The following is a 22,718-nucleotide window of genomic DNA, read 5'->3' as shown; positions in this document are numbered from 1 at the left end:
CCCGAGCTGGCAGTGGCCGGGCCCCCCCTTCCGCGGGTGTCGCTCTCCTCGCCTGGCTCCGCTTCGCCGCTCGCCGGGAGAGGGACGGGGATCGCCTCGGAGGCCAGCCCTCCCCACGCGGCCGCCGGACGCGCCTCCTCCGGCCGGCCGACGCCCAGGCGCCCCAGCGGCGGCCCCTCGCCGGCAGCCGGTGCGGGAGGGCGATGCGTTTGGAGGCCGCCGGCGCGGGAGAAGCGCCCTCAGGCGGGGACGAGCGCGGGGACTCGCAGGTGAGGCGGTGGGCGGGCGGGCGGCCGGCGGGGCTGGGCCGGTGCCGGGGCCGCTCCCCTGCGGCGCGGGTCTTGAGCCGGCATGGCCCGCTTGCGCTGCCGGGACCGCGGAGGGGGGCGAGCGGAGGGGGGCTGCCCCCGGAAAAAGGCGGCGCGGTGGGGGCGACCCTGCGAGGTTCCCGGGAAGGAGTGGCTACCGCAGCCCGAGCCCTCCCTGCCGGAGCGGCCGGAGCGCCTCAGCACGTCTGCGCGGCCTGCCGTGGCCAGAGAGAAGCTCCGGCCACGGACGCCGAGCTGCCCGACCATTTGCCGGAGCCCGGGAGGCGGTGGGTGGAGGGCCGGCCGACGGGTCCCCTTGCGGGCATTGAGGGCTCAGCGGCTTTGGGTCGGCGATAGGACGGCTCTGCACGTAATGCAGGCAGCGGCGGCGGCTCGTTTTCCCAGCAAGCAACCTCGGAAGCCTCTGGTTGAGTCCGGGCTACCTCAAGGGGAGCGGTTCTCCCGTGGGCGTCTTGAGTGGTGGGTAACGATTGAGCCGAGCTGTGATTTGTGGTTTATTATTGATTTCTTCCTCTTATATGGTTGCCCAGATCACATACATGGGCACAGTACAAATGTAAAATAAAATATAGTTACTAAAATACCTTTAAGAGCAAAAAGCCCACAGCAACTGAAGATCCATAAAAGGCCTTCCAGGTAGCCAGGGCCTGGGCTTCTTTGCACACTTTGGCCCCAGCCTGGGCAAGAACCAGGTCTCCAGGGCCTTTCAGAGGCTGGCAAGGGAATCTTGGTGGCCGATATTCTGGTAGCCGCAAGAGGCCTCTCCTGCTGGATCAAATGGGAGAAACGGCTGGGGAGTAAAGAGGCTGACCGCAAGCCACGCAGGGACTTTAAAAGAGACCGCCAGCACCTTGAGCTGAACACACAATGGGAGCCAATGCCGCTTGCAGGGCGGTGGTGTCACATGTGCCCAATATTGTGGCCACCGAAACAGCAACAAAGGCACCAATGATTCTGCTAGTGAGGGCAACCTGTCGGGCTCCATTTTACAGCGAGAGCGCCTCACTGGATTCTGGATCCCTTGGGCCTCTGCACGGAGTTTCTTTGGTAGCTGCAGCAGCATGGAACTAAGTTGCCTCTGCTCTCCCTGGGACGCTTCCTGCCCAGCCCCAACCTGAGGGTGTCCTGGTGGTCTGATCCTGCTTCCTTTTCAAGGTCAGGCAGAGCAAGTGGAGCCACCAACCGGAGAATTCTTCCTGCTGACACAGGAGAAGGAAATTTCCTTTATGGAGGTGCTATCTTGATGGACCTGCTCTTCCATCTGGAGGGGTCAAAGATCGACCAGATCCAAGTGCTGCACAGGCAGGAAGAATGAAATCTCACATCTGCCAGTCACAAGCCACAAGTCAAGGGTAGCCTTTCCCTTGTTTCACAGCCCCTCTTGTGCACCCCACCCCCGCATACTCCTACCCAGGGAGCACCAGCTGACGCCATTGACTCAGTGCCAGATGTGCAAAGTATTTCCAGCTTTACAAGAGATGAGGAACTTAATCAACAATGGTTGCTTGTTCTGAATCCTGTATCTTCTGCGATTTCTCATCAATTCAGCCACATTTTCTTGCTTTTTAAAAACCTGGTTTCCATGAGTGATCAGTTGGTTTCGGCAGGAGAGGGAAATGTGCTTGCCTCCTGCCTCTTCTTTGGGGTGATTATAGGGGGCCTGTCTCCTCCTGGCCCCTCCGATCCTCCCAGGAAAGGATCAAATGCTTGCGGGGATCGAGGGGATCAAATGCTTGCGGATCAGATGCTTCTTCAATCCTCGTCCCCAAGTGGGGGGGGGCTGACTTTGGGGACTTTCAGAATTCCCAGACAGGTGGACAGGGTTTTGGCTCTCCTGTCCCAAGAGTGGGGCTGCTCCTTCTGTCACGTGAATGGCAAGCATGGGGAAGGGTGTGCATGCAGGCCCAGGACACTTTGTCTATCTTGAGAGGAGAAGATTAAGAGTGAGAAGGGACAAAGTCTAGTAAAAGTTCTATTTCAAGTAAACACCCACAGAGTGCTGGAACTCTCTTGACTCAGAGAAAAACTACTCCAGTCACCACTCTCTGACGTCATTTGTTTTCTGGAATATTCTGAAACACACAGAGCACTTTTTTCTATCTGTGAGGCACAGGTCTGGCCTCTTTTGATGAGCTGCTTCAGTTGCTGCAGGGGCAATGACTTCATTTCCAGCGGAATGAATCATCCTGGGCTGATTCAGCTGCTTCTGGCCGGTCTGTAGAGCTGAGCGTGGCTGACTCATGCCCAGCTGGAGGGCTGAACTGGCCGCTGAGTTCCCGCTGCCTTCTGGGGCATGTGCCCATCCAGGCTCTTGCAAGGGATGGGAAGCAGAAGGTGGTAAGTGCCCTCCTAACCATACCCAAGCACTCCGAGTTTGTTGGCGATGTCCATTTTGCTCTAGGAGTTCACGGTGACGTAACCCTAACCCTAAGTGGAATTTTCCTCCAATGAGATTTTCCCATGTATTTTATAGAAAGGGCAGCCTAGAAAAGTCAGTGCCCTCCTAACCATACCCAAGCACTCCGAGTTTGTTGGCGATGTCCATTTTATTCTAGGAGTTCATGGTGACGTAACCCTAACTGGAATTTTCCTGCAATGGGATTTTCCCATGTATTTTACCAGGAAAAATAGATAGGGCAGCCTAGAAAGGTCAGTGCTCTCCTAACCATACCCAAGCACTCCTAGTTTGTTGGCGATGTCCATTTTGCTCTAGGAGTTCATGGTGATGTAACCCTAACTCTAAGTGGAATGTTCCTCCAATGGGATTTTCCCATGTATTTTATAGAAAGGGCAGCCTAGAAAAGTCAGTGCCCTCCTAACCATACCCAAGCACTCCGAGTTTGTTGGCGATGTCCATTTTGCTCTAGGAGTTCATGGTGACGTAACCTAACCCTAAGTGTAATTTTCCTCCAATGGGATTTTCCCATTTATTTTACCAGGAAACATAGATAGGGCAGTCTGGAAAAATCAGTGCCGTCCTAACCATACCCAAGCACTCTGAGTTTGTTGGCGATGTGTATTTTGCTCTAGGAGTTCATGGTGATGTAACCCTAACCCTAAGTGGAATTTTCCTCCAATGGGATTTTACCAGGAAACATAGAAAGGGCAGCCTAGAAAGCTCACTGCCCTCCTAACCAAACCCAAGCACTCCGAGTTTGTTGGCGATGTCCATTTTGCTCTAGGAGTTCACAGTGACGTAACCCTAACCCTAAGTGGAATTTTCCTCCAATGGGATTTTCCCATGTACTTTACCAGGAAACATACATAGGGCAGCCTAGAAAACTCAATGCCCTCCTAACCATACCCAAGCACTCCGAGTTCGTTGGGAATGTCCATTTTGCTCTAGGAGTTCATGTTGACGTATCCCTAACCCTAAGTGGAATTTTCCTCCAATGAGATTTTCCCATGTATTTTACCAGGAAACATACATAGGGCAGCCTAGAAAAGTCAGTGCCCTCCTAACCATACCGAAGCACTCCAAGTTCGTTGGCGATGTCCATTTTGCTCTAGGAGTTCATGGTGACATAACACTAACCCTAAGTGGAATTTTCCTCCAATGGGATTTTCCCATGTTTTTTACCAGGAAACATAGATAAGGCAGCCTAGAAAAGTAAGTGTCCTCGTGACCATACCCAAGCACTCCGAGTTTCTTCGTGATGTCCATTTTGCTCTAGGAGTTCATGGTGACATAACCCTAACCCGAAGTGGAATTTTCCTCCAATGGGATTTTCCCATGTTTTTCACCAGGAAACATAGATAAGGCAGCCTAGAAAAGTCAGTGCCCTCCTGACCATACCCAAGCACTCCGAGGTTGTTGGCGATGTCCATTTTGCTCTAGGAGTTCATGGTGACGTAACCCTAATCCTAAGTGGAATTTTCCTCCAATGGGATTTTCCCATGTATTTTACCAGGAAACATACATAGGGCAGCCTAGAAAAGTCAGTGCCCTCCTAACCATACCGAAGCACTCCAAGTTCGTTGGCGATGTCCATTTTGCTCTAGGAGTTCATGGTGACATAACCTAACCCTAAGTGGAATTTTCCTCCAATGGGATTTTCCCATGTTTTTACCAGGAAACATAGATAAGGCAGCCTAGAAAAGTAAGTGTCCTCGTGACCATACCCAAGCACTCCGAGTTTCTTCGTGATGTCCATTTTGTTCTAGGGGTTCATGGTGATGTAACCCTAACCCTAAGTGCAATTTTCCTCCAAATGGATTTTCCCATGTATTTTACCAGGAAACATAGATAGGGCAGCCTAGAAAAATCAGTGCCCTCTTAACCATACCCAAGCACACCGAGTTTGTTGGCGATATTCATTTTGCTCTAGGAGTTCATGGTGACATAACCCTAACCCGAAGTGGAATTTTCCTCCAATGGGATTTTCCCATGTATTTTACCAGGAAACATAGATAGGGCAGCCTAGAAAAATCAGGGCCCTCCTAACCATACCCAAGCACTCCGAGTTTGTTGGCAATGTCCATTTTGCTCTAGGAGTTCATGGTATTGTAACCCTAACCCTAAGTGGAATTTTCCTCCAAATGGATTTTCCCATTTATTTTACCAGGAAACATAGATAGGGCAGTCTAGAAAATCAGTGCCGTCCTAACCATACCCAAGCACTCTGAGTTTGTTGGCGATGTCTATTTTGCTCTAGGAGTTCACGGTGACGTAACCCTAACCCTAAGTGGAATTTTCCTCCAATGGGATTTTCCCATGTATTTTACCAGGAAACATAGAAAGGGCAGCCTAGAAAGGTCAGTGCCCTCCTAACCATACCCAAGCACTCCGAGTTTGTTGGCGATGTCCATTTTGCTCTAGGAGTTCATGGTGACGTAACCCTAATCCTAAGTGGAATTTTCCTCCAATGGGATTTTCCCATGTATTTTACCAGGAAACAAACATAGGGCAGCCTAGAAAAGTCAGTGCCCTCCTAACCATACCGAAGCACTCCAAGTTCGTTGGCGATGTCCATTTTGCTCTAGGAGTTCATGGTGACATAACACTAACCCTAAGTGGAATTTTCCTCCAATGGGATTTTCCCATGTTTTTTACCAGGAAACATAGATAAGGCAGCCTAGAAAAGTAAGTGTCTTCGTGACCATACCCAAGCACTCCGAGTTTCTTCGTGATGTCCATTTTGTTCTAGGGGTTCATGGTGATGTAACCCTAACCCTAAGTGCAATTTTCCTCCAACTGGATTTTCCCATGTATTTTACCAGGAAACATAGATAGGGCAGCCTAGAAAAATCAGTGCCCTCTTAACCATACCCAAGCACACCGAGTTTGTTGGCGATATTCATTTTGCTCTAGGAGTTCATGGTGACATAACCCTAACCCGAAGTGGAATTTTCCTCCAATGGGATTTTCCCATGTTTTTCACCAGGAAACATAGATAAGGCAGCCTAGAAAAGTCAGTGCCCTCCTAACCATACCCAAGCACTCCGGGGTTGTTGGAGATGTCCATTTTGCTCTAGGAGTTCATGGTGACGTAATCCTAACCCTAAGTGGAATTTTACTCCAATGAGATTTTCCCATGTATTTTACCAGGAAACATAGATAGGGCAGCCTAGAAAAATCAGCGCCCTCCTAACCATACCCAAGCACTCCGAGTTTGTTGGCAATGTCCATTTTGCTCTAATGTCCATTTTGCTCTAGGAGTTCATGGTATTGTAACCCTAACCCTAAGTGGAATTTTCCTCCAAATGGATTTTCCCATTTATTTTACCAGGAAACATAGATAGGGCAGTCTACAAAAATCAGTGCCGTCCTAACCATACCCAAGCACTCTGAGTTTGTTGGCGATGTCTATTTTGCTCTAGGAGTTCACGGTGACGTAACCCTAACCCTAAGTGGAATTTTCCTCCAATGGGATTTTACCAGGAAACATAGAAAGGGCAGCCTAGAAAGGTCAGTGCCCTCCTAACCATACCCACGCACTCCGAGTTTGTTGGCGATGTCCATTTTGCTCTAGGAGTTCACAGTGACGTAACCCTAACCCTAAGTGGAATTTTCCTCCAATGGGATTTTCCCATGTACTTTACCAGGAAACATAGATAGGGCAGCCTAGAAAAATCAGTGCCCTCTTAACCATACCCAAGCACTGCGAGTTTGTTGGCGATATCCATTTTGCTCTAGGAGTTCATGGTGACATAACCCTAACCCGAAGTGGAATTTTCCTCCAATCGGATTTTCCCATGTTTTTCACCAGGAAACATACATAAGGCAGCCTAGAAAAGTCAGTGCCCTCCTGACCATACCCAAGCACTCCGAGTTTGTTGGCGATGTCCATTTTGCTCCAGAAGTTCATGGTGACGTAACCCTAATCCTAAGTGGAATTTTCCTCCAATGGGATTTTCCCATGTTTTTCACCAGGAAACATAGATAGGGCAGCCTAGAAAACTCAATGCCCTCCTAACCATACCCAAGCACTCCGAGTTTGTTGGCAATGTCCATTTTGCTCTAGGAGTTCATGGTATTGTAACACTAACCCTAAGTGGAATTTTCCTCCAATGGGATTTTCCCATTTATTTTACCAGGAAACATAGATAGGGCAGTCTACAAAAATCAGTGCCGTCCTAACCATACCCAAGCACTCTGAGTTTGTTGGCGATGTCTATTTTGCTCTAGGAGTTCACGGTGACGTAACCCTAACCCTAAGTGGAATTTTCCTCCAATGGGATTTTACCAGGAAACATAGAAAGGGCAGCCTAGAAAGGTCAGTGCCCTCCTAACCATACCCACGCACTCCGAGTTTGTTGGCGATGTCCATTTTGCTCTAGGATTTCAAGGTGACGTAACCCTAACCCTAAGTGGAATTTTCCTCCAATGGGATTGTCCCATGTATTTTTCCAGGAAACATAGATAAGGCAGCCTAGAAAGGTCAGTGCTCTCCTAACCATACCCAAGAACTCTGAGTTCGTTGGCGATGTCCCCTTTTGCTCTAGATTCATGGTGACATAACGCTAACCCTAAGTGGAATTTTCCTCCAATGGGATTTTCCCATGTTTTTTACCAGGAAACATAGATAATGCAGCCTAGAAAAGTAATGTCCTCGTGACCATACCCAAGCACTCCGAGTTTCTTCGTATGTCCATTTGTTCTAGGGGTTCATGGTGATGTAACCCTAACCTAAGTGCAATTTTTTCCTCCAAATGGATTTTCCCATGTATTTTACCAGAAACAGAGATAGGGCAGCCTAGAAAATCAGTGCCCTCTTAACCATACCCAAGCACTGCGAGTTTTGTTTGCGATATCCATTTTGCTCTAGGAGTTCCTGGTGACATAACCCTAACCCGAAGTGGAATTTTCCTCCCTCGAGATTTTCCCATGTTTTTTCACAGGAAACATACATACGGCAGGCTAGAAAAGTCAGTGCCCTCCTAACCATACCCGAGCACTCCAAATTTGTTTGCGATGTCCATTTTGCTGTATGAGTTCATGGTGACCTAACCCTAACCCTAAGTGGAATTTTCCTCCAATGGGATTTTCCCATGTTTTTTACCAGGAAACATAGATAAGGCAGCCTAGAAAAGTAAGTGTCCTCGTGACCATACCCAAGCACTCCGAGTTTCTTCGTGATGTCCATTTTGTTCTAGGGGTTCATGGTGATGTAACCCTAACCCTCAGTGCAATTTTCCTCCAAAGGTTTTCCCATGTATTTTACCAGGAAACACTAGATAGGGCAGCCTAGAAAAATCATGCCCTCTAAACCATACCCAAGCACGCCGAGTTGTTGCGATATTCATTTTGCTCTAGAGTTCATGTGACATACCCTAACCCTAGTGGTAAATTTTCCTCCATGGAATTTTCCCTTATTTTACCATGGTGGGAAACATAGATAGGGCAGCCTAGAAAAATCGCGCCCTCCTAACCAGACCCAAGCACTCCGAGTTTGTTGGCAATGTCCATTTTGCTCTAGGAGTTCATGGTATTGTAACCCTAACCCTAAGTGGAATTTTCCTCCAAATGGATTTTCCCATTTATTTTACCAGGAAACATAGATAGGGCAGTCTACAAAAATCAGTGCCGTCCTAACCATACCCAAGCACTCTGAGTGTGTTGGCGATGTCTATTTTGCTCTAGGAGTTCACGGTGACGTAACCCTAACCCTAAGTGGAATTTTCCTCCAATGGGATTTTACCAGGAAACATAGAAAGGGCAGCCTAGAAAGGTCAGTGCCCTCCTAACCATACCCAAGCACTCGGAGTTTGTTGGCGATGTCCATTTTGGGGCAAAGAGTAGTTCTGGTACGTAACCCTATCCTATGTGTAATTTTCCTCCAGGGGATTTTCCCATGTATTTTACCAGGAAACATACATAGGGCACCAGAAAAGTCAGTGCCCCTCCTAACCATACCGAAGCACTCCAATTTTCGTTGGCGATGTCCCATTTGGCTCTAAGTAGTTCATGTGACATAAAACACTAACCCTAAGTGGAATTTTCCTCCAATGGGATTTTCCCATGTTTTTTACCAGGAAACATAGATAAGGCAGCCTAGAAAATGACGTGTCCTCGTGACCATACCCTAGCACTCCGAGTTTCTTCGATGCACATTTTGTTCTATGGGGTCATGGTGCTGTTAACCCTAACCCTAAGTGCAATTTTCCCTCCGAATGGATTTTCCATGTATTTTACCATGAACATAGATAAGGGCAGGCCTAGAAAAATCAGTGCCCTCTTAACCATACCCACGCACACCGAGTTTGTTGGCGATATTCATTTTGCTCTAGGAGTTCATGGTGACATAACCCTAACCCGAAGTGGAATTTTCCTCCAATGGGATTTTCCCATGTTTTTCACCAGGAAACATAGATAAGGCAGCCTAGAAAAGTCAGTGCCCTCCTAACCATACCCAAGCACTCCGAGTTTGTTGGCGATGTCCATTTTGCTCTAGGAGTTCACGGTGATGTAACCCTAACCCTAAGTGGAATTTTCCTCCAATGGGATTTTCCCATGTATTTTACCAGGAAACATACATAGGGCAGCCTAGAAAAGTCAGCAGCCCTCCTACATACCCAAGCACTCCGAGTTTGTTGGCTATGTCCATTTTGCTCTAGGAGTTCATGGTTTTGTAACCCTAACCCTAAGTGGAATTTTCCTCCAAATGGATTTTCCCATTTATTTTACCAGGAAACATAGATAGGGCAGTCTACAAGAATCAGTGCCGTCCTAACCATACCCAAGCACTCTGAGTTTGTTGGCGATGTCTATTTTGCTCTAGGAGTTCACGGTGACGTAACCCTAACCCTAAGTGGAATTTTCCTCCAATGGGATTTTACCAGGAAACATAGAAAGGGCAGCCTAGAAAGGTCAGTGCCCTCCTAACCATACCCACGCACTCCGAGTTTGTTGGCGATGTCCATTTTGCTCTAGGAGTTCACAGTGACGTAACCCTAACCCTAAGTGGAATTTTCCTCCAATGGGATTTTCCCATGTACTTTACCAGGAAACATAGATAGGGCAGCCTAGAAAAATCAGTGCCCTCTTAACCATACCCAAGCACTGCGAGTTTGTTGGCGATATCCATTTTGCTCTAGGAGTTCATGGTGACATAACCCTAACCCGAAGTGGAATTTTCCTCCAATCGGATTTTCCCATGTTTTTCACCAGGAAACATACATAAGGCAGCCTAGAAAAGTCAGTGCCCTCCTGACCATACCCAAGCACTCCGAGTTTGTTGGCGATGTCCATTTTGCTCCAGAAGTTCATGGTGACGTAACCCTAATCCTAAGTGGAATTTTCCTCCAATGGGATTTTCCCATGTTTTTCACCAGGAAACATAGATAGGGCAGCCTAGAAAACTCAATGCCCTCCTAACCATACCCAAGCACTCCGAGTTTGTTGGCAATGTCCATTTTGCTCTAGGAGTTCATGGTGATGTAACCCTAACCCTAAGTGGAATTTTCCTCCAAATGGATTTTCCCATTTATTTTACCAGGAAACATAGATAGGGCAGTCTAGAAAAATCAGTGCCGTCCTAACCATACCCAAGCACTCTGAGTTTGTTGGCGATGTCTATTTTGCTCTAGGAGTTCATGGTGACGTAACCCTAACCCTAACTGGAATTTTCCTGCAATGGGATTTTCCCATGTATTTTACCAGGAAAATAGGGCAGCCTAGAAAGGTCAGTGCTCTCCTAACCATACCGAAGCACTCCTAGTTTGTTGGCGATGTCCATTTTGCTCTAGGAGTTCATGGTGATGTAACCCTAACTCTAAGTGGAATGATCCTCCAATGGGATTTTCCCACTTTTTTTCCAGGAAACATAGAAAGGGCAGCCTAGAAAAGTCAGTGCCCTCCTAACCATACCCAAGCACTCCGAGTTTGTTGGCGATGTCCATTTTGCTCTAGGAGTTCATGGTGACGTAACCCTAACCCTAAGTGGAATTGCCTCCAATGGGATTTTCCCATGTATTTTACCAGGAAACATAGATAAGGCAGCCTAGAAAAGTCAGTGCCCTCCTAACCATACTGAAGCACTCCAAGTTCGTTGGTGATGTCCATTTTGCTCTAGGAGTTCATGGTGACGTAACCTAACCCTAAGTTGAATTTTCCTCCAATTGGATTTTCCCATGTTTTTTACCATAAACATAGATAAGGCAGCCTAGAAAAGTCAGTGCCCTCCTGACCATACCCAAGCACTCCGAGTTTGTTGGCGATGTCCATTTTGCTCTAGGAGTTCATGGTGACGTAACCCTAACCCTAAGTGGAATTTGCCTCCAATGGGATTTTCCCATGTATTTTACCAGGAAACATAGATAGGGCAGCCTAGAAAAATCAGTGCCCTCTTAACCATACCCAAGCACACCGAGTTTGTTGGCGATATTCATTTTGCTCTAGGAGTTCATGGTGACATAACCCTAACCCGAAGTGGAATTTTCCTCCAATGGGATTTTCCCATGTTTTTCACCAGGAAACATAGATAAGGCAGCCTAGAAAAGTCAGTGCCCTCCTAACCATACCCAAGCACTCCGGGGTTGTTGGAGATGTCCATTTTGCTCTAGGAGTTCATGGTGACGTAATCCTAACCCTAAGTGGAATTTTACTCCAATGAGATTTTCCCATGTATTTTACCAGGAAACATAGATAGGGCAGCCTAGAAAAATCAGCGCCCTCATAACCATACCCAAGCACTCCGAGTTTGTTGGCAATGTCCATTTTGCTCTAGGAGTTCATGGTATTGTAACCCTAACCCTAAGTGGAATTTTCCTCCAAATGGATTTTCCCATTTATTTTACCAGGAAACATAGATAGGGCAGTCTACAAAAATCAGTGCCGTCCTAACCATACCCCAGCACTCTGAGTTTGTTGGCGATGTCTATTTTGCTCTAGGAGTTCACGGTGACGTAACCCTAACCCTAAGTGGAATTTTCCTCCAATGGGATTTTACCAGGAAACATAGAAAGGGCAGCCTAGAAAGGTCAGTGCCCTCCTAACCATACCCAAGCACTCGGAGTTTGTTGGCGATGTCCATTTTGCTCTAGGAGTTCATGGTGACGTAACCCTAATCCTATGTGGAATTTTCCTCCAATGGGATTTTCCCATGTATTTTACCAGGAAACATACATAGGGCAGCCTAGAAAAGTCAGTGCCCTCCTAACCATACCGAAGCACTCCAAGTTCGTTGGCGATGTCCATTTTGCTCTAGGAGTTCATGGTGACATAACACTAACCCTAAGTGGAATTTTCCTCCAATGGGATTTTCCCATGTTTTTTACCAGGAAACATAGATAAGGCAGCCTAGAAAAGTAAGTGTCCTCGTGACCATACCCAAGCACTCCGAGTTTCTTCGTGATGTCCATTTTGTTCTAGGGGTTCATGGTGATGTAACCCTAACCCTAAGTGCAATTTTCCTCCAAATGGATTTTCCCATGTATTTTACCAGGAAACATAGATAGGGCAGCCTAGAAAAATCAGTGCCCTCTTAACCATACCCAAGCACACCGAGTTTGTTGGCGATATTCATTTTGCTCTAGGAGTTCATGGTGACATAACCCTAACCCGAAGTGGAATTTTCCTCCAATGGGATTTTCCCATGTTTTTCACCAGGAAACATAGATAAGGCAGCCTAGAAAAGTCAGTGCCCTCCTAACCATACCCAAGCACTCCGGGGTTGTTGGAGATGTCCATTTTGCTCTAGGAGTTCATGGTGACGTAATCCTAACCCTAAGTGGAATTTTACTCCAATGAGATTTTCCCATGTATTTTACCAGGAAACATAGATAGGGCAGCCTAGAAAAATCAGTGCCCTCCTAACCATACCCAAGCACTCCGAGTTTGTTGGCAATGTCCATTTTGCTCTAGGAGTTCATGGTATTGTAACCCTAACCCTAAGTGGAATTTTCCTCCAAATGGATTTTCCCATTTATTTTACCAGGAAACATAGATAGGGCAGTTCATGGTGATGAATCCCTAACCCTACCATACCCAAGCACTCTGAGTTTGTTGGCGATGTCCATTTTGCTCTAGGAGTTCACGGTGACGTAACCCTAACCCTAAGTGGAATTTTCCTCCAATGGGATTTTACCAGGAAACATAGAATAGGGCAGCCTAGAAAGGTCAGTGCCCTCCTAACCATACCCACGCACTCCGAGTTTGTTGGCGATGTCCATTTTGCTCTAGGAGTTCACAGTGACGTAACCCTAACCCTAAGTGGAATTTTCCTCCAATGGGATTTTCCCATGTACTTTACCAGGAAACATAGATAGGGCAGCCTAGAAAAATCAGTGCCCTCTTAACCATACCCAAGCACTGCGAGTTTGTTGGCGATATCCATTTTGCTCTAGGAGTTCATGGTGACATAACCCTAACCCGAAGTGGAATTTTCCTCCAATGGGATTTTCCCATGTTTTTCACCAGGAAACATACATAAGGCAGCCTAGAAAAGTCAGTGCCCTCCTGACCATACCCAAGCACTCCGAGTTTGTTGGCGATGTCCATTTTGAAGTTCATGGTGACGTAACCCTAATCCTAAGTGGCCCTCCTAACCATACCCAAGCACTCCGGGGTTGTTGGAGATGTCCATTTTGCTCTAGGAGTTCATGGTGACGTAATCCTAACCCTAAGTGGAATTTTACTCCAATGAGATTTTCCCATGTATTTTACCAGGAAACATAGATAGGGCAGCCTAGAAAAATCAGCGCCCTCCTAACCATACCCAAGCACTCCGAGTTTGTTGGCAATGTCCATTTTGCTCTAGGAGTTCATGGTATTGTAACCCTAACCCTAAGTGGAATTTTCCTCCAAATGGATTTTCCCATTTATTTTACCAGGAAACATAGATAGGGCAGTCTACAAAAATCAGTGCCGTCCTAACCATACCCAAGCACTCTGAGTTTGTTGGCGATGTCTATTTTGCTCTAGGAGTTCACGGTGACGTAACCCTAACCCTAAGTGGAATTTTCCTCCAATGGGATTTTACCAGGAAACATAGAAAGGGCAGCCTAGAAAGGTCAGTGCCCTCCTAACCATACCCACGCACTCCGAGTTTGTTGGCGATGTCCATTTTGCTCTAGGAGTTCACAGTGACGTAACCCTAACCCTAAGTGGAATTTTCCTCCAATGGGATTTTCCCATGTACTTTACCAGGAAACATAGATAGGGCAGCCTAGAAAAATCAGTGCCCTCTTAACCATACCCAAGCACTGCGAGTTTGTTGGCGATATCCATTTTGCTCTAGGAGTTCATGGTGACATAACCCTAACCCGAAGTGGAATTTTCCTCCAATCGGATTTTCCCATGTTTTTCACCAGGAAACATACATAAGGCAGCCTAGAAAAGTCAGTGCCCTCCTGACCATACCCAAGCACTCCGAGTTTGTTGGCGATGTCCATTTTGCTCCAGAAGTTCATGGTGTAACCCTAATCCTAAGTGGAATTTTCCTCCAATGGGATCCCTCACCAGGAAACAAGATGGAAAACTCAATTTTCCGAGTTTGTTGGCAATGTCCATTTTGCTCTAGGGATTTTCCCATGGAATTTTCCTTGGATTTTCCCATTTATTTTACCAGGAAACATAGATAGGGCAGTCTAGAAAAATCAGTGCCGTCCTAACCATACCCAAGCACTCTGAGTTTGTTGGCGATGTCTATTTTGCTCTAGGAGTTCATGGTGACGTAACCCTAACCCTAACTGGAATTTTCCTGCAATGGGATTTTCCCATGTATTTTACCAGGAAAAATAGGGCAGCCTAGAAAGGTCAGTGCTCTCCTAACCATACCGAAGCACTCCTAGTTTGTTGGCGATGTCCATTTTGCTCTAGGAGTTCATGGTGATGTAACCCTAACTCTAAGTGGAATGATCCTCCAATGGGATTTTCCCACTTTTTTTACAGGAAACATAGAAAGGGCAGCCTAGAAAAGCTCAGTGCCCTCCTAACCATACCCAAGCACTCCGAGTTGTTGGCGATGTCCATTTTGCTCTAGGAGTTCATGGTGACGTAACCCTAACCCAAGTGGAATTTGCCTCCAATGGGATTTTCCCATGTATTTTACCAGGAAACATAGATAAGGCAGCCTAGAAAAGTCAGTGCCCTCCTAACCATACTGAAGCACTCCAAGTTCGTTGGTGATGTCCATTTTGCTCTAGGAGTTCATGGTGACGTAACCCTAAACCCTAAGTGGAATTTTCCTCCAATGGGATTTTCCCATGTTTTTTACCAGGAAACATAGATAGGGCAGCCTAGAAAAGTCAGTGCCCTCCTAACCATACCCAAGCACTCCGAGTTTGTTGGCGATGTCCATTTTGCTCTAGGAGTTCATGGTGACGTAACCCTAACCCTAAGTGGAATTTTCCTCCAATGGGATTTTCCCATGTATTTTACCAGGAAACATAGATAGGGCAGCCTAGAAAAGTCAGTGCCCTCCTAACCATACCCAAGCACTCCCTGGCGATGTCCACTCTCTCAAGTGGAATTTTCCTCCCATGTATTTTACCCGTAATCCCATTCCCCAATTTAACCCTAACCCTAAGGATTTTCCCATGTATTTTACCAGGAAAATAGATAGGGCAGCCTAGGGCCCTCCTAACCATACCCAAGCACTCCGGTTTGTTGGCAATGTCCATTTTGCTCTAGGAAATGGTGATGTAACCCTAACCCTAAGTGGAATTTTCCTCCAAATGGATTTTCCCATTTATTTTACCAGGAAACATAGATAGGGCAGCCTAGAAAAATCACTGCCGTCCTAACCATACCCAAGCACTCTGAGTTCGTTGGCGATGTCCATTTTGCTCTAGGAGTTCATGGTGACGTAACCCTAACCCTAAGTGGAATTTGCCTCCAATGGGATTTTCCCATGTATTTTACCAGGAAACATAGAAAGGGCAGCCTAGAATAGTCAGTGCTCTCCTAACCATACCCAAGCACTCCGAGTTTGTTGGCGATGTCTATTTTGCTCTAGGAGTTCATGGTGACATAACCCTAACCCTAATTGGAATTTTCCTCCAGTGGGATTTTCCCATGTATTTTACCAGGAAACATAGATATTGCAGCCTAGAAAAGTCAGTGCCCTCCTAACCATACCCAAGCACTCCGAGTTTGTTGGCGATGTCTATTTTGCTCTAGGAGTTCATTGTGACGTAACCCTAACCCTAAGTGGAATTTTCCTCCAATGGGATTTTCCCATGAACTTTAAGGGCTTATTTCTGTTTATTTAAGATATTTCTGCGTTTCCCTTCATAGAAAGATGTTGGGGCAGTGTTCAAAGAACTACTAATGAATGTGTTTACACAAGTAAATTCACTGTAATAAAAACATAATGGAATTAGTCACACTGAAAATGACAAAAGTATAAAAATAGAACTTCCTCTAGTGCCTAGCTTCGAAGGAAGCTTTCCCAGGATTTGGCAGCAATTGATGACCCTCTTGAGGAAAGGGGTTTTGGCAGAAGGAGGGAAGCCTCCAGGTGTTAGCGACCCTCGGGCAAAAGAGTATTTGGGGAAACTTCTCCAGAAGATCTTCAGATGCAGACAGGCTGCAGCACTGGTGCAGAGTTTGCATCGTCCTGTGAGTGACCCTGAGATTTCAGAGGCCAAGAAGTGGAGGTGAGACAAGTTGCTCTGAAGGCAGCTAGGGAGACTCTCCGTCCTCCCGGTCACGGTTGTCCCAAAGGTGCTTTTTCAAAAGGCAGATGGACTTTCTTTTTTGCTTGAACATGTTTTGCTTCCCATCCAAGAAGCTTCTTCAGTTCAAACTTCTTTGAACGGTAGTGTAGTTCAATGGTCGTCATTTCCCCACCTGTGGCTCTTTTGTAAGCATTTGGATGCCGACTGAACACTCACAGGGCGAACAAACCTCCTTGGCACCATTCCCTCCCCCCAGCCTGGGGAGGGGAACATAGATGCTGCTGTCATTCAAGAAGAACGTGTCAGGCGCAAATGAACCAGGAGCATTTGCTGAGTTCAAAACCCAGAAAAGTTTACTTCTACTATTATACAAAAATCTAGTCAACTAATGATCAAACCTGAATTGGCACTAGGTAAGGGTCAACAGAATTCATGGGGGGCTGGACCTTGTGGCAATGCAATGACTTCAAACTGGTGGCACATTTAACCCCACCTATCAGCTCAGCCTGCTGTTCTACAGAATGGTTAGTTCACGAGAGTCTGCAAAGCCTCACACTTCTCTAGTCAGGATCAAGTCCAAAGTGTGCCTGTGTCTTTTGCAACCTTCAGTCTGGATGAGGCTGGATTCCTGAGGGTCTCTGGAGGAGTTTTGTCTATCAAAATCAAGAGTGGCGAGGAAGGGATGGTGCTTGCTCTACAGAAGGACCGGGGGGGGGGGATGCTCCTGAGGGTCCTCCTCCTGGTCCCTGGTCAGCAGCACAAAAAGCTTTTGATTGCACAAAAGAATCATTCCAGAGGAATGGAACTTCTCATCCTGAATCGCTGGGTGGTGTGTCCTGGGGGGCCAAGTGGCCGAGTTGGTTTGTGTGGAGATCATTGTGTTGCTTGCTCAGTGGAGGAGTCGAAGCGCCAAGCGTGGTGGTGGTTCTGCATGTGCTTTCCTCTGAGGGCAGAGGGGGCAGAGTGGGCTCCAGGGCAATGCCTTCCAAGTGCCACCCCTTGGCTCTGAAGCATGTGTGCACACGCGTTCCTGTTAAGCTTGTCCAGCACGCGTTGGGTGGAGACCATCTCCCTCAGCTGAGTTCCCAAAGCTGCGTATTTCTGCCCCTGCTTGGAGACTGAAACTTGCAGATGCACCCAGAAATGGAGCTGTGATCCTCACTCATTCCAGCTTGCAAGTTCCAATCTGGCCCTCCTGCGTGAGGGACAACATGGGGTCCCTCGGGTGGGCCAACAGGTGTGCCTGAATTACCTGAGGCATGTTTCTCTGTGAGCCCGGCCAGATAACTCTCCTTGGACTTAAGCAGAACCCTGTGTGCTGTCAGGGGCCTCCAGGGCAGAGACGTCTCAGTCACCAATGACGGTTCTCTTGTTCTCCACTTCGCCTGTCATGGAAAATTTCTTGCAACATCCCCAGGTTGCTGAGCAACCTGCTGTCTTCTCGTTCTGTCCTTCCTTTCCCCACTTCCAGGAAAAGGGAGGGGCCACGGGTGCCATCCGCATCATGCCAGGGGGCGTGGCCAGAGGGCAGTGCATAAACACCTGGCAGTGTGCACCCCAGGGCTGGGTAGATGCCCACCTCCTCTGGCTGGATAGCCGGCATTCCTGGCCTGGGGAAAGTCATGAGGAAGGTGGACAGGGGCTCCTTTCAGGTGAGTGTCCCCCTCCTTCCGAGGGTCCTCCTGCAAAGGAGAAGGTGGGGGTGGGCAAATGCTTTCTGTCCTGGGCAGAAGAAAGGAAGGGGCTGACCCTCAAGGACTCCCTAGTCTCTTCCCCACTCTTTCCAGGCACAGACCCTCTCCGGCAGTTGTCGTCTAGGCTTCTGCTGGGGACAAGGGACACTCCCTCGCCTGGGGGGGAAGCAGGTGTCCCCCTCTCTGTTGATGGGCTTCTCTCTCCTTCCGGGAATTGGAGCTCCTGAGCAGCTGGCCGTCAGTACAAGCCTGGCCTGGCCTTCTTAAGGGGTGGGGCTGGTGGGGATGCTCAGCTCAGAGAGAGAGAGAGAGAGAGAGAGAGAGAGAGATGCCATTGCCACCATGGCTGCCACTGCCTGCAACCCGTCCTCTGCTAACCAGCCAAGCCTGTTGGGGAGGTGCTGGGCTTTCTGCCAGAGCCGGTTCCCAGGATGCTCCCTCCCCCTTTTTCTTGCCCAGCCCCTGCCCAGAAGCCCCGAGGAGCTCTGCATGACGGGATGCTGTGGGGCTGCTGCACCAGCTGATTTCAGCTCTCCGTTATGGTTTGGGAGCTGGTGGCTCTTTCAGCTGAGGGAACGGATTTCATCAGTTGGGTGCAACTGGGGACGTGGCCAGGAGACGGACCCTGCCTGGCCCCCTCCCTGTCCTGATATTGTGGATAAAAAGCCTCCTCTATCGGGGGGGGGGGGTTGCATCCTGTGATACAACAGAAGCAACATATTTTGTGGTTTATTTTGAAAAAGACATCATCACCCCAATTCCTGCTGCTCTGGCACCCAGAGGCCTCTGTTCAGATCTGGCCGATTCTCCATCTTCTCCAAGATCTTCCGAGCAGGCTCTTCCCCACGGCTGGGCCTAGTTTTACTTGGGGGCTGCTCTGAGTATCTAGTAGGGGGGAAGAACTGGAATGGGGGTGCTTTGGGTGGCTCCAGTTCCTGCAGGTTATGAGAGGGGCTGCTCCTGGGCCTTCAGTGTTTGGCTGTTGATTGTAAGTTTCTGAAATTATCTCAAGAGAAACTAGACGGAGACAATTCAATACAGTAACAATCGTGTATTATGGACATTGGAACTCATTGCTGCGGAGAAAATAATAGCGGGGTTGTGGTTATTTACCCCCCCCCCCTACATGCTGCTTGTGCTTTGAGAATCTTAGGAAGCAAATATGGCGGTTTCCCCTCCCATTGTTTTGTCCCACGACAACCCTGTGAGGTGGGCTCATCAGCCAATGAGCTCCAACCCTTTCCAGCCCATTTTCCCTTCAGGTGCCAGTCAGCCTTGGCCTCTCCTGACACTTTGTGCCATTTTCTTTGGGAGACCCACTCGGGGGTGACAGCAGGTGCTTCTCTCCAGCGTGACTGTTCTGGGCCAGACCGGCTGTTCTCGTGCTTGCAAGGAGCCGCCTCACCTTTGCTGGGTCAGCCTGTCCCCATCCAGCTCTAACATGTGAGCGAAGTGCTTGCTCTCTGTCTCTCTCTGTCTCTTAAAAAGTTCCGCTCCTTGGATCAACACCGTCCTGGCCCAGATTTCTCTGAATCTGGTGCAGACTCCCCCCCTCATCCTCCCCCCATCCTCTGCAGAACTGGCCCTGGAAGAAGCTGAAGAGCACGGTGCAGTGGTCGCCCTGCGTGGTCTCCATCCGGAAGTGCTACTCCTGGGTTCAGCTGGCCGGCCACGCAGGTAAAGAGCGATTCTCGCACCAGGAGGAGGCTAGGCTGGCATCCTCCGGGGGGGCCTGCCGAGCCCTTCCCCCACCAACCTCTCCATCCTCCTCCTCTTCAGGCAACTTCAAGGCTGGGGATTTGGGCCACGTCTTGAAGAGACACTGCTCCAACGAGCAGCAGTGCCTGGAGTGCCTGGGAGGCGATGCGTTGCAGCCCTATGTCCCAGCATATTATGGGATGGTGGAGCACGATGGGGAGCCCTACATCCAGATGGAAGACCTGCTGGCCGGCTTCGAGAACCCTTCCATCATGGACTGCAAAATGGGCACCCGGTGAGGCTTCTTTTGCTCTCTACCGGGGGACTCGACTTGGCCAAACACCCTTGGCAGGAGGGTGGGGATGGGGGACGGGCAGCCTTCTTGCAGGGAGGTTTGCCCCACAAAGTCCTTCAAGGCGCTTCCTTCTCCCTGCCCTGCGCAGGACATACCTGGAGGAGGAGCTGGAGAAGGCCAGGCAGCAGCCCTGTCTGCGCCACGACATGTATGACAAAATGATGGCACTGGACCCTTCCGCCCCCACGCCAGAGGAACACGCCCAGCGTGGCGTGCTGAAGCCCCGCTACATGCAATGGCGGGAGTCGCTCAGCTCGACCAGCACGCTTGGGTTCCGCATCGAGGGCATCAAGGTAAGGAGGGCAGAGGGAGGCCTTCTCCTTAGGAAAGCAACCAGCTGCAGGCAGAGTGCTCCATCGCCTGGCTGGCTCTCTGCATTGCTGCCAGGGAAGCCCAGTGTGGGCTGGGGAGGGGGCTTTCCTCCTGCCCAAGCTTAGCTGCCTTTTGTCCATTAGAGCCGGTCCCCTGCCATCCGATGCTCTGTTCGGGGAGAGACTCGGGGGAAGCCATCCCAGAACCAAGCCTTGTACTCTGGGAAAGGTGTTCAGAAGAGGCTCAGGGTGGCTCCCCTGAAGCATAAACAGGAGGGAGGAAACCTCCAAGCAGACCCTGCTCTTCTTGCGGAGCCTGTTCTCCGATTGAGGTAGACTGACCAGGCTCTTCCTCTTCCTCCCCCTCCCCCAGAGGGCCAGTGGCACCTGCAGCACCAGCTTTAAGAAGACCCGGCAACCTAAGCAGGTCGCGGAAGCCTTCTGGGATTTCCTGGACAGGGACAAACACCTTTTGGTAAGGATCCAGCTTCTGCCCAGTGGGGCTTGGGGTATTCCCATCACCGACAGCCCCAGTGGGAGGGCCCCTGCCATTTTCTCAGCCCTTCAGCTCTGGGGATCTGCTGCAGGATTCCTCTGCCATTGCTCCGGTGGTGGCTTTGATGGCCCAGCAGCCCCAGCAAGGGAGCCTCTCACTGGAGTTGAATTTGATGCAGCAGCTTTGTTGCTCTGATATATGGAGCTCCCAGCTGAACCAGGGGCCTCCGGCAATACTCCAAGCCTCTTCAATGGGAAGGATCCCTAGCCCAGCTTGTGCTGCTTCACTCCCGAGGGTCATTCCTTTCTCCACAGAACAGCTACCTGGACCAGCTGCGGGAGGTGAGAGCAGCGCTGGCTCAGTCGGAGTTCTTCAAGGCACATGAGGCATGTTTTTACGTTTGTTTGGGGAGAACCTGCCAGAAGGGTAGACTTGCCCTATTATCTGGATGCCTTTTCTGGCTATGTTGGCACAATATATTAGCATTGACAAGCAGTGGCACCTTCTAGCTTGATACTGTTGGCTGGTTCAGTAAAGCCTGTTTAGATGCCCCTTGGACCAACTTGGCTAAGCGAAATACACTTCCTGGCATTTTCCTGCCAACCAGACGAGCATCTGTCTGGCACCTTCATGGCCCTTGCTGAGTCTTCTCTTTCTCTGCTTCCAGGTTGTGGGCAGTTCCCTCCTTTTCGTGCATGACAAAACAGGGCTTGCCCGAGTCTGGATGATTGACTTTGGCAAGACGGTGCCGCTGCCCGACAAACAGACCCTGACCCATCGGCTGCCCTGGGTGGAAGGCAACCGTGAGGATGGATACTTGTGGGGCTTGGAAAACCTCATGACAATCATGCAGAACATGCTGGAGAAGCCAGACAGCGTCCTGGACACAAGCCCGACATAACCAGAGGAGCAACGTGCTGCAGCTTAGTTCCAGCAACTCTTAGTCTCAGGCAGAGGTGCTAAGAAACCCCAGGAATGTCTAGGGCTGGACAGCAGCTCCCCAGAAACCTGGCAGCAGCATTCTGAATGCCCAGCAGTCAATCTTTATAGGTGTGCGGAAGGCCAGAGGTCCCCAGGACAGAGTTGGAGTCCTGAGGTGTTTCTTAGAAGCTGCAATCCCACGTACGGAGTGCCCTGTAGGGAGCAAAGCTAGTTTTTGAACAAGCAGAAGGGGCAGACTTAAGAGTACCAATGGCAAAATGTCTTAAGAGAAGGGGGGGTGCTTCTTAAGCACCCATCAATCAAATCAGCTAGATGCAAGGACCCCAGGTGGAGTTGCTGTTCTCCACGTGAGCAGCACCGAGAAGTCTCTGCAAAACATCTTTGTGTGGCTCAGGCATCGAGTTTTATGGTGCAGAGCCCTCCTGGTCATCCTCCCGTGCTTGAAAAAGGAGCTCGGCTGAAGAACTTCCAGGTCACGTGCTGAATGTAAGCATGTATAGAAACATGATGGAAAAGGTTCCTTTTAACCTTCCTTCCAACCTGAATGCTGAGCCGCCCTAAGACAGGTTCTGTCTCTGCACTGGTGACTTGGACTACAAAGGAGGATTGCTAGGAAGGCACTTCTTTATTGGTTCCCCTTTATTAAGCAATCTAAAGGACACCTAGAATGGCAATCCTGACTGGGGTGGCCTGTATGTTTGATTAAATAAATGAATACGTTCAAGCGATCTATGGTTGGTACTCTAGGTGAACCAGCAGCTTAGGTGAGCCTAGGGAAGTAATCCAAGAAAAATCTGGAGAGACCATCTCAAATTCAAAATGACTTTGAGT

General features: G+C 49.0%; 1 protein-coding gene across 1 annotated transcript; it reads left to right on the top strand.

Annotated features, from left to right (window-relative positions):
- On the top strand, positions 1-22,615 carry ITPKC (inositol-trisphosphate 3-kinase C). Its single transcript, XM_039361902.1, has 7 exons — positions 1-269; positions 19,663-19,762; positions 19,865-20,078; positions 20,227-20,431; positions 20,823-20,924; positions 21,260-21,331; positions 21,613-22,615. The coding sequence occupies exons 1-7, from the start codon at positions 204-206 to the stop codon at positions 21,844-21,846; spliced, it is 993 nt and encodes a 330-aa protein (XP_039217836.1). The 5' UTR covers positions 1-203; the 3' UTR covers positions 21,847-22,615.
- Positions 22,616-22,718: the final 103 nt, after the last annotated feature.

This window comes from Crotalus tigris, unplaced genomic scaffold (genome assembly GCF_016545835.1).
Source record: "Crotalus tigris isolate CLP2741 ecotype Arizona unplaced genomic scaffold, ASM1654583v1 scf7180000019364.2947544272:3078424, whole genome shotgun sequence".
Classification (NCBI taxonomy): domain Eukaryota; kingdom Metazoa; phylum Chordata; class Lepidosauria; order Squamata; family Viperidae; genus Crotalus; species Crotalus tigris.
The sequence above is the reverse complement of the archived record's forward strand: the minus strand, read 5'-3'. Positions and strand labels throughout refer to the sequence as shown.

Excerpts from the sequence above, each read along its gene's own strand:
- ITPKC (XM_039361902.1), top strand. The coding sequence starts at position 204 with ATGCGTTTGGAGGCCGCCGGCGCGGGAGAAGCGCCCTCAGGCGGGGAC. Across the intron at positions 270-19,662 it reads ACGAGCGCGGGGACTCGCAG|AACTGGCCCTGGAAGAAGCT; the intron begins GTGAGGCGGTGG and ends CATCCTCTGCAG. Across the intron at positions 20,432-20,822 it reads TCCGCATCGAGGGCATCAAG|AGGGCCAGTGGCACCTGCAG; the intron begins GTAAGGAGGGCA and ends CCCCTCCCCCAG.